This window comes from Ostrea edulis, chromosome 10 (genome assembly GCF_947568905.1).
Source record: "Ostrea edulis chromosome 10, xbOstEdul1.1, whole genome shotgun sequence".
NCBI classification, from domain to species: Eukaryota; Metazoa; Mollusca; class Bivalvia; order Ostreida; family Ostreidae; genus Ostrea; species Ostrea edulis.
The window spans coordinates 11755714-11778522 of NC_079173.1; the positions used below are offsets into that span (position 1 = coordinate 11755714).

Sequence of the window (22809 nt, forward strand, 5' to 3'; positions counted from 1 at the left end):
GGCCACATCGCTCATCTGAGTCACCTTGGCTCATATCTAAAGATTTTTCCTATATATTCGCATGTAAAACTTTGATCCCTATTGTGGCCCCAACCTACTCCCGGGGACCATGATTTTTACAAACTTGAATCTGCACCATATCATGAAGCTTTCAGGCAAGCATAAACTTTTCTAGCTCAGTGATTTTTCAGAAGATTTTTAATGATTTTCCCTATATATTTGCATGTAAAATTTTGACCCCCTACTTTGTCCCCATCTTACCCCTGGGGACCATGGTTTTTACAAACTTGAATCTGCACTATGTCAGGAAGCTTTCGTGCAAATGTAAACTTCTTTGGCCCAATGGTTCTTAAGGAGAAAAATTCTAAATATTTTTTTGCTATCCATTAGTTATGTAAAACTTTAATCCCCCATTATGGCCCCATCCTACCCCCGGGGGACATGATTTTAACAAACTTGAATCTGCACTATGTCAGGAAGCTTTCATGTAAACATTTCTGGCTTAGGGGTTCTTGAGAAGAAGATTTTAAAAGATTTTTTTATATATATTTGTATGTAAAACTTTAATCCCCTATTGTGGCCCCATCCTACCCCCAGGGGCCATGATTTTACCAAACTTGAATCTGCACTATGTCAGGAAGCTTTCATGTAAATATCAGCTCTTGGACCCCAACCTATTTTTGCATTTTTGTGATTATCTCCCCTTTGAAGGGGGCATGGCCCTTCATTTGAACAAACTTGAAAGCCCTTCACCCAAGGATGCTTTTGGCCAAGTTTGGTTATAATTGACCCAGTGGTTCTGGAGAAGAAGTCAAAAAAGTAAAAAGTTTACAGACATAATCAATGAATAAATTTTGTGATACTGACTAAAAGTACTGTACAAAGATTGTATTGATCTCACAAGTCTGTATAATACGAGAATCATGGTATCGACATTAGTGGATAATCGTTATATGGTTATAAGTCATTTCTGTCTGGATGTGGTGTAAATTCAAGTGTTCTTAACCCTTTATATGCAAGTAATTTTCATTTGTTAATTTTATACAAGTCTTGAACTAAATGTAAGTGTTATCATGGTTGATCATGTGATTTTTTTTCTTGGAAATACTACAAAAAAAAGCAGAATTCTGACAGTATCGCAAAAACAATACCTGTCCCCTTACCAGTGTGCCCTATTTATCCGAGTGATGTCATTACATGCAGACCATGTATATTTGGACCAGCGGGTGAATACTAATTTTTAACAGCAGGAAATATTCATCATTGTTTCAATCTCTTGTAAATAGATGCAGTGAATCTGACAGATTCAATTACAAATTGGTCTGCTTTAAATCATATGGATCTAACACAATAAAAAATAGAGAACTCGACAGAGTACAAGAATTGATTACTGTAACGAAAGTGAAACTTTAAAATGGGTATCTACTCATTCAATAACCACAATAAAAAAAATTCAAATTCCTCAGTTAAGACATTGTAGAGAATTAAAAATTAAGCAAGACTTGGTCCAGAAAACTACTTTTTACATAAAGTCCCTTAAAATATTGTAAAAATCAGTCTACTGTGACAAAACTTGAACTTGGTCTGTAAACATATAATTATAATATTAGTAAATTGCATACCAAATCTCACCTTCCTAAATCAAATCATGGTGAAAAAAGTCTGGAAAACAAATTGGAAGATGCTCATTCTACCATGAAACGAAGTCTTTCAATTTTTGTTGGAATAAGTCAACCATACAAAAAGTGATTCTGTGTCTATTCATTAGGTAACCACATACCAAGTTTCAGATTCCTTAGTTAAAGCATTATGATAGTGGAAAAAGTCCAGAAAACTATATTTGACATAAAGTTTAATACACATTGAAAAAAATCACTCAACTGTGACGAAACATACAACACACACTAGTAAATCATATACCAAATTTCAACTTCATAAATCAAAGTTTGATGAAAAAAGTGCAGAAAAACAAGTGGGACAGACTGACAGATGAAGAGGAATGGACAGACAGATAGAGGGATGGATAGACAGAGGGATGGATAGACAGATAGAGGGATGGACAGACAGATAGAGGGATGGATAGACAGTGGGATGGATAGACAGATAGATAGAGGGATGGATAGATAGAGGGATGGATAGACAGAGGGATGGATAGACAGATATATAGAGGGATGGATAGACAGAGGGATGGATAGACAGAGGGATGGATAGACAGAGGGATGGATAGACAGATGAAGAGGGATGGATGGACAGAGTATGCCCAGTGAGTGAAAGCTGTATGTTTTGTGAAAGGTAAGCACAAAATGCCTATTAAGGGACTCCAATCCTCAGCAAGGTTTGGTAACTCGCGTAAAATCCGGAAAAAGTTTATTCGTATCATAAATTCCGGCATTTATATTTTTTGGAACTCTTCTTTGAAAAAAGAATAAGAAAATTCTCGTTGCTTCACATATGTAAACAAATGGAAATGGAGAGGAATTGCATTGTATACGAGAAAGAGATAAAAAAAAAAGGGGGGGGGGGTCGGTTCAAGAAAGCCTTATCTACTGCTACTACAACCATTAGCACATGTACCGATGAAAATAACAACCACCCTGACTTCATCGATGTCAACAGCGAAGATCTACAAAACCTGTGGCTTGCGACAGTGCGTTCACTTCTGAAGGTATGTCAAACAGCCTTTACTGATTTGATGCTTGAATGTAAATGATATATAATATATATAAGTAATTATATAACTGCATTTATATCAGGTATGTAAAATGTATGGACAATTTATTGCATTATTGGTAAAAAGAGACAGATATATACTGCGGCACTCTTGTTTACAATAAAAATTATAGAATTTTATAAATTTCATGTCAAATGTTGACACGATATGAATTTGTTTTCAGTGAAAGTGGATTGGTGCTCTCTTATGATGCTGGGTGGCAAAAGCGAGGAAGTGGTAGAAACTACAATAGTCTCTCAGGTAATTTTCTTGCATGTAAAAAATATACAAAACAGAAAGAAAAAAAAAACTTACCTCTGAAAACTTCATTTGTAAAAAGAAAAAAAAAGTCTAATGTTGAGTTTGCATATTGAACTAAAAATATTCATTCACTCATGAAAAAAATATTACACGATGGTTGTTTTTACAAGTGTTATATATAATTCTTAGGAAATGCATCAATGATTGGCAGCAAAACTGGCAAAGTAGTAGGATACAGTGTCATGTCAAAAACATGGCGTACCTGTAATTCCAACAAAACCAGAACCTGTGAAAAAGATCATGACTGCAAGAAGAATTGGTCTGGCAGTTCAAAGTCAATGGAACTAGCAAGCAGATAGCACATCAGAGAAGAGGCTATGATGGGATACACAGCTTATTTACAGAGAATTTTCAGGGCAAGCCAAGGATTAACTAGAACTGTCCTAATGGGACTAATACCCCCCGCGGGGCATATAAGATGATGGGAAATATTTAATGCAAGCACATTGGATATTTTCACATTATCTACAAGGCAAATCAATGTGAATGCAGAAGTGTATATTCTACAGTACAGCAGTACATGAAATATTAAAAATATGCTTAATATAAACAATGAATACTATTTGGCACATTTTAGGCTGTATGATTGCAAATCCCTGGTCAACTCTTCTAGTCTTTAGTTTATATTCACTTTGTTAAAGATCATTATGTTATGCCAACTTTACTTTGTCATTGATTTTGTCAGTAAATAAATGACATTAGCTCAAGTATTGGTATTATTGTAATCTTTTCCACTGGTATAACAACTCTAAGTAGCTGCAATAAAGGCAGTTTACTATGAATCCCATTGCCAGGGATAGTTGAGATTATAAATACTATCTGACAAATAAGTATTCAACACACATGAGCCACTTTATGTTTTACCGAGAAGTCACAAGATTGCAGATACAGTATGTGGATGCCAAACCTGAAAATGTCCGTAACTTCCATAACTGTTAAAATATTTCAATGAAAATAGAAGATGCACAACTACATTATATATATAAGATGAGAATAAAGTTTGAATCAAATCTGTTCAACGGTATTAGAATTAAACTCTGGACAAAGTGCGCAACCCCCAAAATGAAAAGAAAATGTGCGTAACTTCTATAACTGTTAAAATATTTCAATGAAAATAGGAGATGCACAACTGCATAATATATAGAAGATATGCATAAAGTTTGAATGAAATATGTCCAGCGATATTAGAAATAAACTTCGGACAAATTGCGTCTACGGACAAACGGATGGACGGACAAAGTGATTCCAGTATACCCCCCCAAACTTCGTTTGCGGGGGGTATAAAAAGTGCACATCTATCATTACTGCTGTGTCCAAATTCATGGAAGAGAGATAACTCTACATTCTGAAAATTGATGTCATATTGATTTCAGTGATTATCTTTTATATTTTACTGGATACAATGCAATTTATTTTTATTTTTGTAATCCTTTCACCCAATGGATATTTTGCTTAGGCAGCAAACAAATCAACATACAGTATATGAAATACAATTTGATGAAATTGAGATAACTCTTTTTGTTTTCTATTATTTACTGTATACATAATGATCAATTATCTCATAAGATCACCTGGATACAATGGTAAATAATTATCAATTCTTTGTCATAATAACAAGTACGTAAGACAAGAGGCCCAAGGGCCTAGAATCGCTCTTCTGATAAATTGTACAACCCCACCGTTTCTATTCTTAGCCTCTTAGTATTCTAAATCTTTAGTTAAATCCTAAGAATTCAAAAAAAGTAAGTCAATGTGACCTACTTTTTGGTTTACACATTTTGAGAACCCAAGAAATATCAACTGACAAAGTTTGATGATTTTAAGCCAATTAGTATCTGAATATTGAAATATAGCTGTCAAATTCCAATCGTAGGTCATGGTGACCTACTTTTTGGTCATCGAACTCCGAACATGCAAGACCCATCAACTGACAAAGTTTGATGACTGTAGGTCAAATAGTATCTGAAATATATAAATATAGCCGTCAAATTCCAAAAGTAGGTCAAGGTGACCTACTTTTTCGTCAACACCCTTCAAACATGCAAGACCCAACAACTGACAACGTTTGATGACTGTAGGTCAAATAGTATCTGAATTATATAAATATAGCCGTCCAATTCCAAAAGTAGGTCAAGGTGACCTACTTTTTGGTCAACACCCTTTGAACATGCAAGACGCATCAACTGACAAAGTTTGATGACTGTAGGTCAAATAGTATCTGAAATATATAAATATAGGTGTCCAATTCCAAAAGTAGGTCAAGTTGACCTACTTTTTGGTCGAAACCCTTCGAACATGCAAGACCCATCAACTGACAAAGTTTGATGACTGTAGGTCAAATAGTATCTGAATATATAAATATAGCCGTCAAATTCCAAAAGTAGGTCAAGGTGACCTACTTTTTGGTTGACACACTCCGTTGACTCAAGATGCATCAACTGTCAAAGTTTGATGATTGTAGGTCAAATAGTGTCTGAAATATAGTAATTTAGCTGTCAAATACCAAAAGTAGGTCACGGTGACCTACTTTTTGGTCGACACAAACCAAAGACGAAGACGCATCAACTGACAAAGTTTGATGATCCTAGGTTTTACAGTGCCCAAAATATGCATCTAAAATTGAAAATGTGAAATTTGAATATCTGCAAAATTCAAAAAGTAGGTCACTGTGACCTACTTTTTTTAAAATATGTTTCAAGGCCTCAAGATGCATCAACTTACAAGATTTGATGATTCTAAACCTCTCGGTATTTGAAATAACAACTTAAAATATATCTATAAATGATAAGCCATAAAATTCAGAAAGTAGGTCACGGTGACCTATTTTTCAGTTGACGCATTTCAAGGTCCCATGATCCACCAACTGACAAGTTTTGATGATCATAGGCTTCAAAGTGTCCAAGATATGCATCAAAATTAATTTTAAAATAAATACCTGCAAAATTCAAAAAGTAGGTCACCGTGACCTACTTTTGAGACAACTTGACACAAGGTCCTAAGATGCATCAACTGTCAAAATTTGATGATCCTAGTCCTTATAATGGCTAAAATATCTAAGATTTAAGGAATTTAAAAAAAAATTTAATGTAGGTCAACTTTGAAGTGACCTTGAGACCACGCCCTTTGCCCCAGGGTAATGCCTTGAACAATTTTTAATCTACAACATATCCTCATCCTTATGTGTAAGTTTGGTGATAATCTGCCCTGTGGTTCTTGAGAAGAAGATTTTTTAGCAACCACTACTTTTGTTTGTATTTTCCTGATTATCTCCCCTTGTTAAAGGGTCACATCCCTTTATTTAGTATGTATGAAAGCCCTTGGGCCAATGATACCCTGTACCAAATTTGAAAGAAATTGGCCAAGGGGTTCTTGAGTTATAGCCCTTTTTCTAAAAAGTTTACGCACACCGCACAAATGGCCATAGCATTAGCTCTTTGAGCCTTTGGCTCAGAAGAGCTAAAAAGCTTCACAACAATGGTAAAAAATACGCCTTCATTTTTTTGCACCTGAGGGACGGAGTACCTTAAGTGTATTCTGAACACACAGTGAATGGACTATAAAAGTAAGAAAAATTGGAAAAGTAGAATGTTTCACAGACTGTACCACACAGAAAAATACATCTATAGTGTATCAAAATGTATTCTTCACAACTTTTTAAACTTTTTTTTTTATAAATTTATATTTATAGTATCATAGAACAGAACAATCACATGAGTATCATAGAACAGAACAGAAACCTGAGTATCATAGAACAATCACCTGAGTATCATAGAACAATCACCTGAGTATCATAGAACAGAACAATCACCTGAGTATCATAGAACAAAACAATCACCTGAGTATCACAGAACAATCACCCGAGTATCATAAAACAGAACAATCACCCGAGTATCATAGAACAGAACAATCACCTGAGTATCATAGAACAATCACCTGAGTATCATAGAACAGAACAATCACCCAAGTATCATAGAACAGAACAATCACCCGAGTATCATAGAACAGAACAATCACCTGAGTATCATAGAACAGAACAATCACCTGAGTATCATAGAACAGAATAATCACCTGAGTACCATAGAACAGAACAATCACCTGAGTATCATAGAACAGAACAATCACCTGAGTATCATAGAACAATCACCTGAGTATCATAAAACAGAACAATCACCTGAGTATCACAGAACAGAACAATCACCTGAGTATCATAGAACAGAACAATCACCTGAGTATCATAGAACAGAATAATCACCTGAGTACCATAGAACAGAACAATCACCTGAGTATCATAGAACAGAACAATCACCTGAGTATCATAGAACAATCACCTGAGTATCATAAAACAGAATAATCACCTGAGTATCATAGAACAGAACAATCACCTGAGTATCATAGAACAGAATAATCACCTGAGTATCATAGAACAGAACAATCACCTGAGTATCATAGAACAGAACAATCACCTGAGTATCATAAAACAGAATAATCACCTGAGTATCATAGAACAGAACAATCACCTGAGTATCATAAAACAGAACAATCACATGAGTATCATAGAACAGAACAATCACATGAGTATCATAGAACAGATCAATCACCTGAGTATCATAGAACAGAACAATCACCTGAGTATCATAGAACAGAACAATCACTTGAGTATCTTAGAACAGAACAATCACCTGAGTATCATAGAACAGAACAATCATCTAAGTATCATAGAACAATCACAGAGTATAATAAATGGTATATCACCAAACAGTCCAAACTTAGCAATAAATGGTATATCACCAAACAGTCCAAACTTTATAATAAATGGTATATCACCAAACAGTCCAAACTTTACAATAAATGGTATATCACCAAACAGTCCAAACTTTACAATAAATGGTATAACAGCAAACAGTCCAAACTTTACAATAAATGGTATTTCACCAAACAGTCCAAACTTTACAATAAATGGTATATCACCAAACAGTCCAAACTTAGCAATAAATGGTATATCACCAAACAGTCCAAACTTAGCAATAAATGGTATATCACCAAACAGTCCAAACTTTATAATAAATGGTATATCAGCAAAAAGTCCAAACTTAGCAATAAATGGTATATCATCAAACAGTCCAAACTTTATAATAAATGGTATATCACCAAACAGTCCAAACTTTACAATAAATGGTATATCACCAAACAGTCCAAACTTTATAATAAATGGTATAACAGCAAAAAGTCCAAATCTTAGTAATAAATGGTATATCACCAAACAGTCCAAACTTTATAATAAATGGTATATCACCAAACAGTCCAAACTTTATAATAAATGGTATATCACCAAACAGTCCAAACTTTACAATAAATGGTATAACAGCAAACAGTCCAAACTTTACAATAAATGGTATATCAACAAACAGTCCAAACTTAGCAATAAATGGTATATCAACAAAGTCCAAACTTTATAATAAATGGCACCAAACAGTCCAAACTTTACAATAAATGGTATATCACCAAACAGTCCAAACTTTATAATAAATGGTTTATTATAAAACAATTCAAACCTTGATGATAAATAGTTTATGACAGTATAATTACACAATTTTAGTTTTACTTTTACACATGATTGAAAATTTGTTGTGTTTCATGATCATGGGGCATGGTATCAAGTTTCTTTTATTTTTTTTTATTTTTACATTCTTTCTCTAAATATATTTTTTTTTGAAACTGACATTGATTTCATCCTCAACAATGATTACATACATGTTTGTTGCAAACTAGTTTTATCCATTTTTTTGTTGTTCATAACACCTTCCGTGTAATAGTTACCACATATGGAACATCATTGAGGTCAAAGGGCGTATTAGCTGTTCAGTTTAAAGTAGCCAATGGGTCAATGATATAAATTTGTACTGAAAACTTATTCATATTTTCAAAAAGTACATAAAAATACAAATATAAACAGTTACAATAAAATGTCTTTCTTTGTTGTTTTCTTGGGTGATAAAGGTAGTAAATCATTGCAAAAAAAGTCTGCATACACCGCTAACACTGACTATGAATTTTTTTCTGCAATGCTTGCTACCTTCATCACCCAATAAAACAACAAAGAAAGACATTCTATTGTTTAAATTACTGCAGCAACACAAAAAGCATATACATTTCAAGCTGTCTTGTTTTAAAATTACAAAGTTTATACAAATAAAAATGTATGTTAACAAGCTGCATCTAGCTAAATTCTCTCAAATTTTATAACCTCTGGTGTATCCAGGGGGTCAGTGTTTGCCCAACTATCTATTTTGTATTGCTTATAGGAGTTCTGAAATTGATCACCGTGACTGTTCATTATCTTCACCTTTTACAATAAAAACAGAATTTTATGATATTACCTGACATTTCACTTCTGAATCATTTACTTACTGTAGAGATGTTTAGAGCTGTGAGGTAAAATGAGCGAATCTCCCAGTATTTAAAGATGTTGTAGAGAACTTTGATTAACCGGAACAACCAAAAGGTCGACGCAACCAGCAGGCTGACCACAATCCCAAAGTCAAATCTATCAATGGAAAACACTACATTTAAAATCAATAAATACTGTGTATATATATCACTAAGTAACCATAGAAATGCTACAGTAACTTATATCATTTTGAGAGACACAATTTTTTTTTAGTAATTAGTAATACATAGGTAACAATTGAAAGAAAATTACAAGTTTATTTTTGTAGTTAGGCACAACCTTTTTATTTACTCTTTAGAAAGAGACCCATAGGCCATATCAATCACCTGAGTATAATGCCCCCCCCCCCCCCCATCACACATAAACGCAGCTTCTACTACGATTAAAACATGATCAAAAACGTGGCAAATTATGCGAGGACCATGGTATAGTCTTCATAAGCACAGTATGACTGGGTAGGATCTTCATGACCGGGAAGCTCTACGCTCTCTCTACGCTTATTCTGAACATGTTTAAAACAAACAGCGGGATCGAAGCAAACAAGAAGCTGGGTAAAGTCTAATTTCTGTGGAAACAAGGTTTTTTTTAAAATATTCGTTGAGGAGGACAGGAAAGATCGAATATAAATAATCCCCTCGTTTCCACAGAAATTAGGTAAAGTCATATTAAGATCCGGGTAGAAACACCATAATTGTACAAGCGGCGTATCGTGGCGAGATCAAAAGTGCAGCACAATCAGGAACTTTTCTTTAGTACACTTCTACCACGGTCCATTTATGATCCCACTATTTCCATAATGTACAAGAAGCATACTACAAGACTTAGTGTAATATAATTAGCAACAGCATACTGACATTATCATATTAGTCTTTTATGTTTGCAGTGTTCGAAATTAACCATAGACCGATAGACCAAGTCTATGTCAAATGACACCGGTCTATGCCAATTGTAATTGGGATAGACCAAATTGTCTATGCCGATTTTCTAGGTTTAAAGCAATAGAGTTATCCCTAAAGTTGACGTCTGATAAACGTTATGAGGAAAGGAGGACATTGTTATGGAAATTTAAAGAAAATATGCTTTCTAAGTACATTAGAATAAAATAACAATGTTTTAAATTTGTGTTATTTTTTTTCAATGTTGCGGTCTATGCCAATTCGATGAAGTCTATGCCATCTTGTTTTGGCAATTGAAAGACCCGTGGTCTATACCAAGTTTTAAACCAATTTCGAACACTGTGTTTGAGTTACAACGGTTCAACATTCACTATAACATCCAATAGTCAAGTTGGTAACAAATTTCACTCGTCTGAATGCATCATTTTTACTTGTCCAATTATAAACAAAGTTACATAAAATTTGTTAACTTTATTATCAAGACTGCAGTACATGTAAAACTCTATTAATGAATAATATGGAATTAAAAATTTTGATGTACCATGAAAAGGGTACATGGTCTGTCAGGACTTGCATTCTTTAAGAATACGACAAATATGATACCAAATGACAACCTGACTAGAGGCTGAGCTACTCCATGATCTATTGTATTTTGCCTCGTCATACATTATTTCTGGAATCCGGAAATCCAGCTTTCCTAAAAAAAACTCTCTCTTTTCATCTTTAGCTTTCCCATATTGTCATGTTTTTTTCTCTACTAAAGATCTAGTCGTAAATCCAAACTTTGCTTGTTCCATTATTTTAATGCGTGACTTATTTATTTATTTAATGATTCGATACACCTACACTGACTATCTCCAATACTTCATACAGCACATAGCCAGTCTTTTTACCTTCACCAGTTCCCATAAAAACAAAGATCAGACTACACTACATGTTTGTGATTAAAAAAAAAAATTAACGGTTACCGTTTAAACTTTTATGATAGATTTATGCAGGGATTTCATTTCTTCAAACTGAAATCTTTTTGATAATGATAATCAAATGTGCCTTGTCCGATCGGATAAGTTTTAAGGGAGATTGAAATGTACGAACACAAAATGAACTGGACAAGGACAATCAGACAAACGTTCCACATCATTCTACCTGTTACATAGAACTACCATTATCTATAAACACTGTGTTACGATACTGCTGGTGTACAATATTGTTTCTACAAATAACACTCACTGTTTAACACACTGGCCAAATGGTAAGACCGCCTCAGGGATGGTGACCTTGTGCGTGTCATTCTTAGAGTTGGCAAAAAGAATATCGTAATTCACACACTCTAACAGGAAAGTTGAGAAGCCCACCACAAACAGGAATTGTCTGAAGTAAAAAACAGAGAGTATCTCAACTTTATTCACCATTGTAATTACATCAAAGAAAGGGTTGGATTACACAGAACACGTAGAACAGGAAATACTTCCACATGAATCTTCAAACTATACTTGCATTTTAAAAGGGAGTTATATATATATATATGCATGTAAATCTTTGGTCCCTATTGTGGCCCCCATCCTACACCCTGGACCATGAATTTAACAAACTTGAATCTGCACAATGTCAGGACGCTCTCATGCAAATTTCTACTTTCGTGGCCCAGTGGTTCTTGAGAAGATTTTAAAGATTTTCCTATAAATTTGTATATAAAACTTTGATCCCCTATTGCGGTCCATCCTATCCGGGGGGGGGGGGGGGGGGGGGGGGGGGGGGGGGGGGGGGGGGGGCATGGGGATTTTTTACGAACTTGAATCTGCACTATGTCAGGCTTTCTTGCTAATGTAAACTTCTTTGGCTCAATGGTTCTTGAGAAGTTTTTTAAAAGATACATAATAGTATGTAAAACTTTGATCCTCTATTGTGGCCCCACCCTACCCTGGGGGCCATGATTTTTACAAATTTGAATCTGCACTATGTCAGGAAGATTTCAAATCAATTTCAGCTTTTTGGGCCCAGTGTTTCTTGAGATGATTTTTAAAGATTTTTCATATATATTTGTATGTAAAACTTTGATTCCCTATTGTGGCCCCATTCTATCCCCAGGGGTCATGATTTGTACAGACTTGAATCTGCACTATATCAGGAAACTTTCATGTAAATTTCAGTTCTTCTGGCCCAGTGGTTCTTGAGAAGATTTTTAAATGACCCCACCCTATTTTTGCATTTTTGTGATTATCTTCCCTTTGAAGGGGACATGGTCCTTGATTTGAACAAAGTTGAATCCCCTTCATCCAAGGATGCTTTGTGCCAAGTTTGGTTGAAATTGGCCCAGTAGTTCAGGAAAAGAAGATGAAAATGTGAACATTTTACACCGACGATGACAGACAATGGACAAAATTTGATCAGAAAAGCTCACTTTGATTGAGCTTTCGGCTCAGGTGAGCTAAAAAATGTAATTTACTGTAAATTGTAAGAACTTAATAGTACTAACACAAGTTGGAGTATATCACTGAGCATCATACACACGAATCCGCCTCGCTGATGGTAATGATACACACGGGTGAAAAACTCGTCCAGGTTTTCTATGTGGTTCCATCGAGCTAAAATCAAAAATTGAATTCAATGTACAGAATTAGCAGCATGAAAATATGATGCACATTGCTGGATGTCTGTCATCAAAAGTAAAACGACCAGGAGGTCAATAGCTTAGGGTCACATCACTTGCCTGAAGCTTCTTGTTCTTAATAGATAGATGGGGGTCTTATAAACTTTGAAACTTTTATACATTTTGGGTTCCATTTGAAGTAAAACCACAAATTTAAATATGGCAAAAGTGTCTGGGCAGTTCTTAAGTGGGAGCCCCAGGACAGAAAAGTACCCAGAAACACTTGGACCTAGTTGGTAAGCATATTATTATCTTTGATAAAATTTCAACTGATCTAATACAAACAAGATGTGTTTGTGAAACACAAATGCCCCCGATAATGGCCCATTCTAAAGATGGCCAATGTCACAAGGAGAAATGTCTTGGTACCAATAAAACGATCTTGTCACAAGAAATGATCATGTGCAATATGAAAGCTCTAATATAAATTTACCATTTAGAAGACATGACGAATGTCAAACTTTTTAAAAGTAGGTAAAACTCCAAGGTCAAGGGTCAAACATTTTTGTTCCATGGAAAGGTCTTGTCACAAGATATACTCATGTGAAATATCAAAGCTCTAGCACTTACTGTTCAAAAGTTATTAGCAAGGTTAGAGTTTCAAACAGAATGACAATGACAGACGGGACAAAAACAATATTCCCCCGATCTTCGATCTCGTGGGCATAAAAATTTCAAGAACATGAAGAACATGAGAGATATTTCACATTTAATTGATCTAAACAGGATTCAATCATATTAGTCATGTTTACTTACACTTTATATACACCTAATCCTATACTCGTAATTCAATGTTAAACTTTGAACACTTATTGTGACTTGACTCAAGCCCCAAGGTATGGAAAAGAAAAAACTTCAAGTTATAATTACTGAGGAAGTTTGCACACTAAAATGTTTGTATCAACCCATAGCCTTGTATTGTTGTTCAGTAGAGTACCATATCTCTTCAGATATACATATATCTGAAGAAGTTAAGATATTTCTTTGAGCAGTTTGTAACCTGCCTGTTTTCTGTAGCTCGAGACTAATAGAATCCTTCATTAGTACAAGTGTGGGATAGGGAAATTCCACCGAGGGGACAAGATTCGCAGTCTAGGACGAATCTTGTTCCAAAGGTGGAATTTCTCTATCCCACACGGGTAAATAATGAAGGATTATTTTCTCACATTTTACTTGCAGTTTAGTGCATAAATTTAGGAGCTTTGAGAAAATTTTAAATTATCAAAATCCTCATTTGAACTTCAATGCAAAAACTAATTAGATTGGCAGAAAGAGCATACCTGAAAATGGTTTACACTGTAAGTGTAAACTAAAAAAACCAATGGTTGTCCACCAGAAAGTATACTACATTAAAATTTAAAGGAAGCACCAGAAAATATTTTTACTTCACTGTGTAACGTAAATCTTCACTGTGTAACGTAAACCATAGAAAATATATGACGTCACATTCAAATGACGTCGCAGCAGTGTGAGACAGAAAAATCTCACATGGCTGTCTCACATGGGTAAAGTTGATCTCACACTGGTGTTAATGTGAGAAAGAAAAATCTCACATGGCTGTCTCGCGTGGGTAAAGTCGATCTAACACTCGTGATAATGTGAAAAAGAAAAATCTCACATGACTATCTCGCATGGGTAAAGTCGATCTAACACTGGTGATAATGTGAGAAAAAAATATTCTTAATGCTCCTACGATCTGAATGATTAAAACAATAAACAATGAGATTCCTACAGCGATTGAACAGCAGGCGGCCGTTTTACTAAACGATCATAGATTGTAAACGTAGACTTAAATGTGAATGTAGCACATACGACCGTTTCCTAAAAGTTACGACTTGCGATTTACAATCAATTTTGATCGTAACTCTACGAGTGGTCTAGGGCTATCGTAAGTGCTCCTACATGCACGTAAATGAGCAATATGGCCGCCATGCTGGCCCTGCCTGAGATCATTTTGTAATAGTATTTACCTGACTGAGTTTGTTTATACTTTGTAGGAAGAAAACAATCACAATGACTTGCAGTCTGCTTTTGCACAAGAATATTGTACAGTCCGAACCAAGAATCTTAAATCAATTAGAGTTATCCTTCTTTTTTACGCACAACTACAGAAATGCCAGCCTCACAGGGGCTAATCCTGTTTTGGGGCCAAACTCTGTGATACAATGAATATAGTAAATAGATTTATGGTATCACAGAGTTTGGGCCCAAAACGCGTTTAGCTCCTGTGACAGTCTGCCGAAATTAATGTAAAGACAATAAATTCATCGTTTAATTTATCTCATATTTCCACTATCATTTTTCAAAAAGTGAGGGGGGGAGTTAATATATCGAACTTTGCATGTAATGGTAACGAAAACAGTTGTTAGAAAAGTAATAGGAGAGGGGGGAGAGAAGTTGCTGCATGTTCCTGCATCACCGTTAGTGTACATGTATTCAATATTAGGCAGAATTCAAGTAATTCTCATAGACATGTTCAGAAATTAAGTTTCTTTAGTAACAGTTAAAAATCCGAGGCGTTGGGATTCAACGTACTCGGCTATTTTTTTCTGTCGGATCAATACCTTTTATGCAACTGACTAACTGCATAATACATGCACATTCAAATGATAAATGTTACAAATTTTTAAGAAAATATGATAATAACATGATTTGGTAATGGGAGAGGGGTTAAAATCCTAATTTTGCAAGTGGAACGTATCTGTAGTTTTATGAACGTCGTTAGAAATTAAACATACAAACTAGGCCTATATGTATACACAGAAAAGGAATGGGTCATTATCGGACCCTTGGGGCTCCCGCGACCCCTTATTATAAAGTGTAATATCAACAATAATGATTTTTAATAAATGATCTGGATTATACATCATCACGTAAAGCCGGAAGTACATATGTATATGCTTACATGCCTAAATGGAAAAAAAATGAAATACAAATGCATAGGAAAAATAAATTTAAAGTCATTTAAGGGGCAAATTGAGTCCATGATTTGTATGAAATTTATACAAATAAGTGAATAAATATGTGAATAGTGTTACAGCGTATTTTACAAAAAAATTATTAAACGAATACATGAATATATTCATGGTTTGAACTGTTTGATGGAGGATAAAATTTCCTATATTTGTGTGGAATTCTATTTTCATTTTATTATCATACTGTTTTATCAATATCATTTCATTTTCTATTTTTTTTTTAATCCTTTGAATATAATTTACTTAGGGGTCTATTGATGGAAACTTGACTCACTATCAAGAGTAGACCGATACATGTCATTTAAAATTCTATAAAATGTAGATCTTTTATGTTATTTTTATATCATTTCCCCCCCAATTTTAACTGAGTTACATGAAAGTCAATAAAAATTATTCTATCAATTGTTTTAACATTCTAGGAATTTTCTTTACGTTACACTAGAGATGAGGCTCAAAATTTCCATTATTTTTGTTGACAACTTGCACGGGTTACTGCAGACGATAAGGATATGTTTAAAACCATGAGGAAATAATGAATGGATATTTCTTTCCATGGTAGGATTAATTTTAAATCTACCTCTATAGAGCAAAGAGTTCTAAAAAGTCAAGCGTAAATCGCAATCGTATGCGTTACGACTAAGATAGGTTTCGTGAAACGCTCGTATACGTGCGCGTCAAATGATCTCAAACGTAATCATACATTTACGATCTATGATCGGTTAGTGAAATGGGCACCTGGTGCATATTCTAAATTAATATCAGGTACATACTACTCTCTTGAACAACATGGATCATCAGGTTGGCAGACTCTGTAGTGGGGGCATCGTTCTCATCTGTATCATCCTCACATGACCCAAGGGGCTGGTACTGAGTCTGGTATTCTGCCATTTGGTTCAAAGACTATTGAGTGTCATGCAATAAGTCTGCCTCCATTAGCAATATGATCACATTGCCTTGTCACTTTCCAATAGACCTACAGAAAGAGAAAAAGATACATTATCTGTAATTTTGTCACCAAAAATTGAATTCAATGCAAATTGCTCCATATATATATTTCAGTACTAACATCAGTATTTAATCATTTCTTTACACTAAAAGTAATGTAGTCTTATTAGGTATCTCTTCTTTTTTATAAAAAATAAAAGTTTTATTAGTCATTATAATATTCATATGCCACTAAGAAAAAAATGGTTGCTATCACTTTCACAAGTAATGCCAATTAGCTAGAGTACCTCCCTCACCAATTGACAATTAGAACAGTTACATCAAGCAGAATTCATTTCTGGTTTCTTTCTGTTATTCTAAATTTTTTAGAAGTAAACTTAAAGCTAACCCAAGACTTGGTTTCTGGATTCGCATGGGTCGGTACCATATAGTATAACACCATGTAAAACACATACCGGTATATCTATCTATCTATCAATAAAATGAATTTTTGTGACAAGTCATAGACCAGTCCAACGCAAGTTAGTATGCATGTGTATATTTCCCCACTGAGAAAGCAATTGCTTATATATGTTTCAGCAATAATCCAAGTAGGGATACTGCAATGCCAATACATATATCAAAATATTGCACTGCATCAGAATACACATATTGGGTTTCCTGTTCAATATATATACATGTAGTTTGTAATGTCATTTCTTGATATATCATCTGCCATGATACATTTATAGTAAGATATTCATAGCTTTTCATTTTTCATTTTCAATGATTGACCTCCGACAACAATACCTACAAAAAAAAATGTCAGCAACTTCATCAGAGTACATGCCTAATATGTATTCATTTCTGCTGCATTTTCAGGACCACAATGACAAAATGAATGTGAACTGATTTTGTAAACTAGGCCTAATGTGCTATCTTGTATTAGGCTGAATATAAATGATTATTAACAATGAGTAGTACACGAAAACAAAGTAGAGCATTTTCTTCGAATTTCAAGACTAGAGTACAAAATCAAAACATAAACTGTAGGTGCGTATACATGGCCTCAGTGTACGTACATGCTATATTTAGATATTTTATAGACTGATAGAGAGAACAATATTTGATAGGAAAGATCTGTATTTTTATTGTTCTCTCTATTAAATATCTGAAAATAACATACGTCCTATGAGGCCAAACCTAACAAACATAAACAGATAAATCAATGGTGAGCGTTATTTTTAGCAATTTCAGGCAAACAGACGCCAACTGATAAACACAAAACACTGTCAGTGTGTACGTCTGCTACGGTGATAAATTACCCACATAGTTATTTTCAGGACATACAGCACGAGTAAAATTAGAAAACTACGATATATTTCCCACATCAACTTACAGAATCCCTTCTTTTCTTTACGATTCTATTACTCAATATTAGGATCTGTCGTCTAACCACTGATCCAGAAAATCTAAACAAATTTTCTTAGTCACTTGAACGTTTGGATACATGTCAATTCGGTACCTAGATATTTCGGCACCCATTAAATGTGTTTTCGTCCCAAAATTACACCATTTGGGTCCGTAGGACATCTACAATATATGGCCATAAGTGAGTCATTATTTCGTTTTTTCACTATATATTTCTTTAAAATATCCATCTTTATAAACACTCATTGTTAGATCAATCCGATTCCAATAATTTTTTTTTCACTTTTAAAAAGAGGTTGGCACCTGAAATTTTGCCTGGTGCCCTAGCCTTCCCATAATGCTCCGCAAGTGATTCACCAGGCTACTTGAGATTTGGAGTAATGTAAATTTTTTGAGATTTCTACATTGAAGGAGAATTAGGAAATTAAAAAGAAAAACTGGCGGTCACAATGCTTGTTATTGATCTAGTGTCTAAACATGACATTTTTGCACTTAAAGATTTAAATAAACTTGATTTGTCTGTTGGTGTCAACACAACATAAGCAACACAATTAATCATTACATAAAATAGATATATAATCATGTCTTCTAACAATACAAATAAAAGAAAAGTTTAATACAAGTAATGGAAATAAAAAATGACCTTTTTTGCCCTCGATATGTATACAAATATATATTTATATATATGATATCAAAATCTGACAGTTTTTAAAAAGAACATATTAGAAGTCAAATTCTAAAATTTCGCATAATTTTCAAGGTCTTGTCTTAAAATCTAAAATGGAACTAAAAAAGTGAGGGTTTGATATCAAATTTTTAGATTATTGATGAAAATACTGAATTTTTATGCAAAATTTCGAGTAAATTATTTTAAACGCTTTTAAGAATAGATGTTCTGTTTGGAAAATATATCAACTAAATCAATAAATTGCAACATTTGAACTAGTTCCAAGTCTGAACTACTTGTATCATAAATTATAAGACTGAAATACACGTATTTAGTATAAAAATACATGGAGAAGATATATTAGATGAAACAGAAACTGTAATATAATGTATACGTAGGTTTAGAACTTTTTGTTCAATCAATCCTTCCACCACAGAATATAGTCCCAACCAAACCCTTTCAAAATTTGAATTGACACAAAAATTTTCAACTGGATATGGTTTAGTAATAGATGCATAATATATTTGCACCAATGGGATCAGTATTGAACCAGTAAATACTTAGTTGTAGTATCCAGCGCAGTTTTGCACAAAAGCACAGGAGCTAACGTCCTAAATTACGCAAAATTCTTCTCTTTTCTTTCTTTTTTTAGAATGCCAAGCAAGTTGTGATACAATGGTCATTAAGGATAATTTATAAAAATCATCAAGGCAAATTCTAACCTCAAAATACTACAATTTCTTACCAACTTTGTGTCGTAAAGTTTCAGAATAGCATTTGATGGGTGGTTATCACACCAGCGCCTACAGATAAACTTATTTTTTGAAATTATATGAAGAAACTACAAACAATTCTGCATTTTATGATATTACATCCATAAGAATGAGCTACAGATAACGTAGCAATATTTTTTTTTCAAAAATGGATTTTTCAATGAAGTATATAGTGAAAAGTGAAATGATGACTCACTTTTGGCCAGGTACTGTACATTATATCAGTTTCACGATAGAACATTATATCTAAGTTTGATCATAAATGATACCGAAATTACTGTGTACCGAAAGGTTCCTGGCTATATAATTTGGGACAATTGGTTCGACTAGAATTTTCAGTTCCCTACGAAGAATATATTTCAATTCAATTTGTACCGACCGAGTGTACATACGCATTCTTCTAATCCTTCGAGTCATTATTTATAGTTCACCGTTTATATTTTGTAAAGACCACATGATATTTAATTAATGTAAGATGTATCTGTAACGTTAATAATTCAAATAGTATTGCAGGTTGTTGGCGTGACACATTCAAAAGACAGTCAGACGGAAAATTGGGTAGAGAGAACAACTTTGAGCAATGGAAAGGGGGTGGGGGTGTATTTTCATGTTTAACATGAAATCAACATTTATTACGACTACATACTTTAATCTTCCATGATGGTAATTTGATAATTAAATGATTTTTTTCTCGCGCGCTGGCACACACCCAATAATAACGTCATTCCTTCATAAAATATGCAATGCAAAATCCCCGTTCCCCCCTTACATAGAGTAGACCGGTGCTTCTGTAAAACTGTTCAGAACACGACGGTTTGTCTTAATTGATTGATTTAGATCGTACGAGTTTTCATTAATAGCATCTTTAACTATACATACAAACATTGTTTGTCATTAAATACGGGATTGCACAATACCACATCATTAAATTGTTAAACCATTTTCGTAACACTTCTGTTAGTCAGGTCATTTCGTGTTATTTTTTATTTCTTTTATTTTCAGTATTGCAAAGCATTCGAATGCTTTAGTCGACACTTTTATCGAAAGAATTGTTGAGTCTACGAAATATTATCTAAGATAGTGTAGCGAGCATGCGCAGAGAGGGACGACGCTATAGGTAGATATACTATGGCGGAAGGACACTAGAGTTACTACAGAACCCTGTTGTACAGTACTGTTGTCAGTATAATCTACCTTTCGTGTTTGTTTGTAATTCTCAATAAAATAAAATAACTCACTGCAATGTTGATAAATGTTCATACCATGACATAAAACCAATACTTATAGATATTAGGTCATGGGAGATATTCAGGTGATCTACATGAAACTAATACCCTTACCTCTGGTTTCATCACTTTACGTAATACAAGTTTGTAATGCCTTACCTGTACTTAGAGATCTAAACAGATAATTTACATAAAGCCAATACTTACAGATATTACGTTATGCGAGATATACAGATAATTTATGTGATAAATTTTACACTATTAGATTTTATGAAAAAGAAACAAAAAAATTGAACTACATTTACTACAAAATATCCTAATTCCTTTAATGACATGTGCATTATTATCACATTATTACAAAAATTGAACTACATTTACTACAAAAAAATCCTAATTCCTTTAATGACATGTGCATTATTATCACATTATTACAAAAATTGAACTACATTTACTACAAAATATCCTAATTCCTTTAATGACATGTGCATTATTATCACATTATTACAAAAATTGAACTACATTTACTACAAAAAAATCCTAATTCCTTTAATGACATGTGCATTATTATCACATTATTACAAAAATTGAACTACATTTACTACAAAAAAATCCTAATTCCTTTAATGACATGTGCATTATTATCACATTATTACAAAAATTGAACTACATTTACTACAAAAAATCCTAATTCCTTTAATGACATGTGCATTATTATCACATTATTACAAAAATTGAACTACATTTACTACAAAAAAATCCTAATTCCTTTAATGACATGTGCATTATTATCACATTATTACAAAAATTGAACTACATTTACTACAAAAAAATCCTAATTCCTTTAATGACATGTGCATTATTATCACATTATTACAAAAATTGAACTACATTTACTACAAAAAATCCTAATTCCTTTAATGACATGTGCATTATTATCACATTATTACAAAAATTGAACTACATTTACTACAAAAAAATCCTAATTCCTTTAATGACATGTGCATTGTTATCACATTATTACAAAAATTGAACTACATTTACTACAAAAAAAATCCTAATTCCTTTAATGACATGTGCAGTATTATCACATTATTTCAGCGACGTTTTAGAAACACCAACATAACGACTAACTCTCTAGTACCTGTGCATTGGTGGTAGAGGTACGATCTTTGTTAATCACTGGGGGGGGGATGAACTTTTCCCATCTCCCGCCCCTTTTTCCGCTCGCTCCTCCCTCTTTTTTCTCTCTTCACTTCTCACCCCCCCCCCCCCTCATTACATGTACAGTGTAGTTATTATTATGACAGTTTTCAATAGTGATTGTTACATGTAAGTATGACATCACCCATTTGATCAATGTATCTGTAATACTGTGTGACATGCGCCAATGCTACGAAAGTTCCAATTATATAAATAACACCACAGAGTCTTCATACTTAGATATTTTATTGAAAGTAGATATGAACGGTAAACTAACAACTCAACTTTATGATAAACGGGATGATTTTAGCTTCTCCATCGTCAACTTTCCATATTTATGTAGCAATATTCCATTATCACCTGCATATGGTGTTTATATCTCTCAACTGATTCGATACGCAAGAGCTTGTTGTGCTTATGGTAAGTTTTTAAATCGAAGCAGGCTAATGACAAACAAGTTGATCGTGCAGGGGTTCCAACAGTCTCGTTTAAAGTCAGCATTTTGCAAAATCTATGGTCGTTATAACGATATAGTTTGCCAATACAATCTACCATTAGGTCAAATGCTGTGATAACCCTTTACGGAGA

The 22809-nt window shown here is 33.8% G+C and overlaps 1 protein-coding gene across 4 annotated transcripts in view; it reads right to left on the reverse strand.

Annotated features, from left to right (window-relative positions):
- The window catches only part of LOC125666371 (autophagy-related protein 9A-like), a 38016-nt gene extending 19595 nt beyond the window's left edge, over positions 1–18421 (reverse strand). For 2 of the 4 annotated variants that reach the window (XM_056151929.1, XM_056151927.1), the window contains exons 1-5: positions 18324–18421; positions 16771–16973; positions 12852–12960; positions 11606–11746; positions 9440–9575 (exon numbers count right to left, since the gene is read on the reverse strand). In XM_056151929.1, coding sequence (XP_056007904.1) covers positions 9440–9575; positions 11606–11746; positions 12852–12960; positions 16771–16888 — 504 coding nt within the window. In that variant the 5' untranslated portion in view covers positions 16889–16973; positions 18324–18421. Of the gene's footprint in view, positions 1–9439; positions 9576–11605; positions 11747–12851; positions 12961–16770; positions 16974–18253 lie in introns of all 4 variants that reach the window. The other 2 variants (XM_056151930.1, XM_056151928.1) reach the window with 1 other exon arrangement.
- Positions 18422–22809: the final 4388 nt, after the last annotated feature.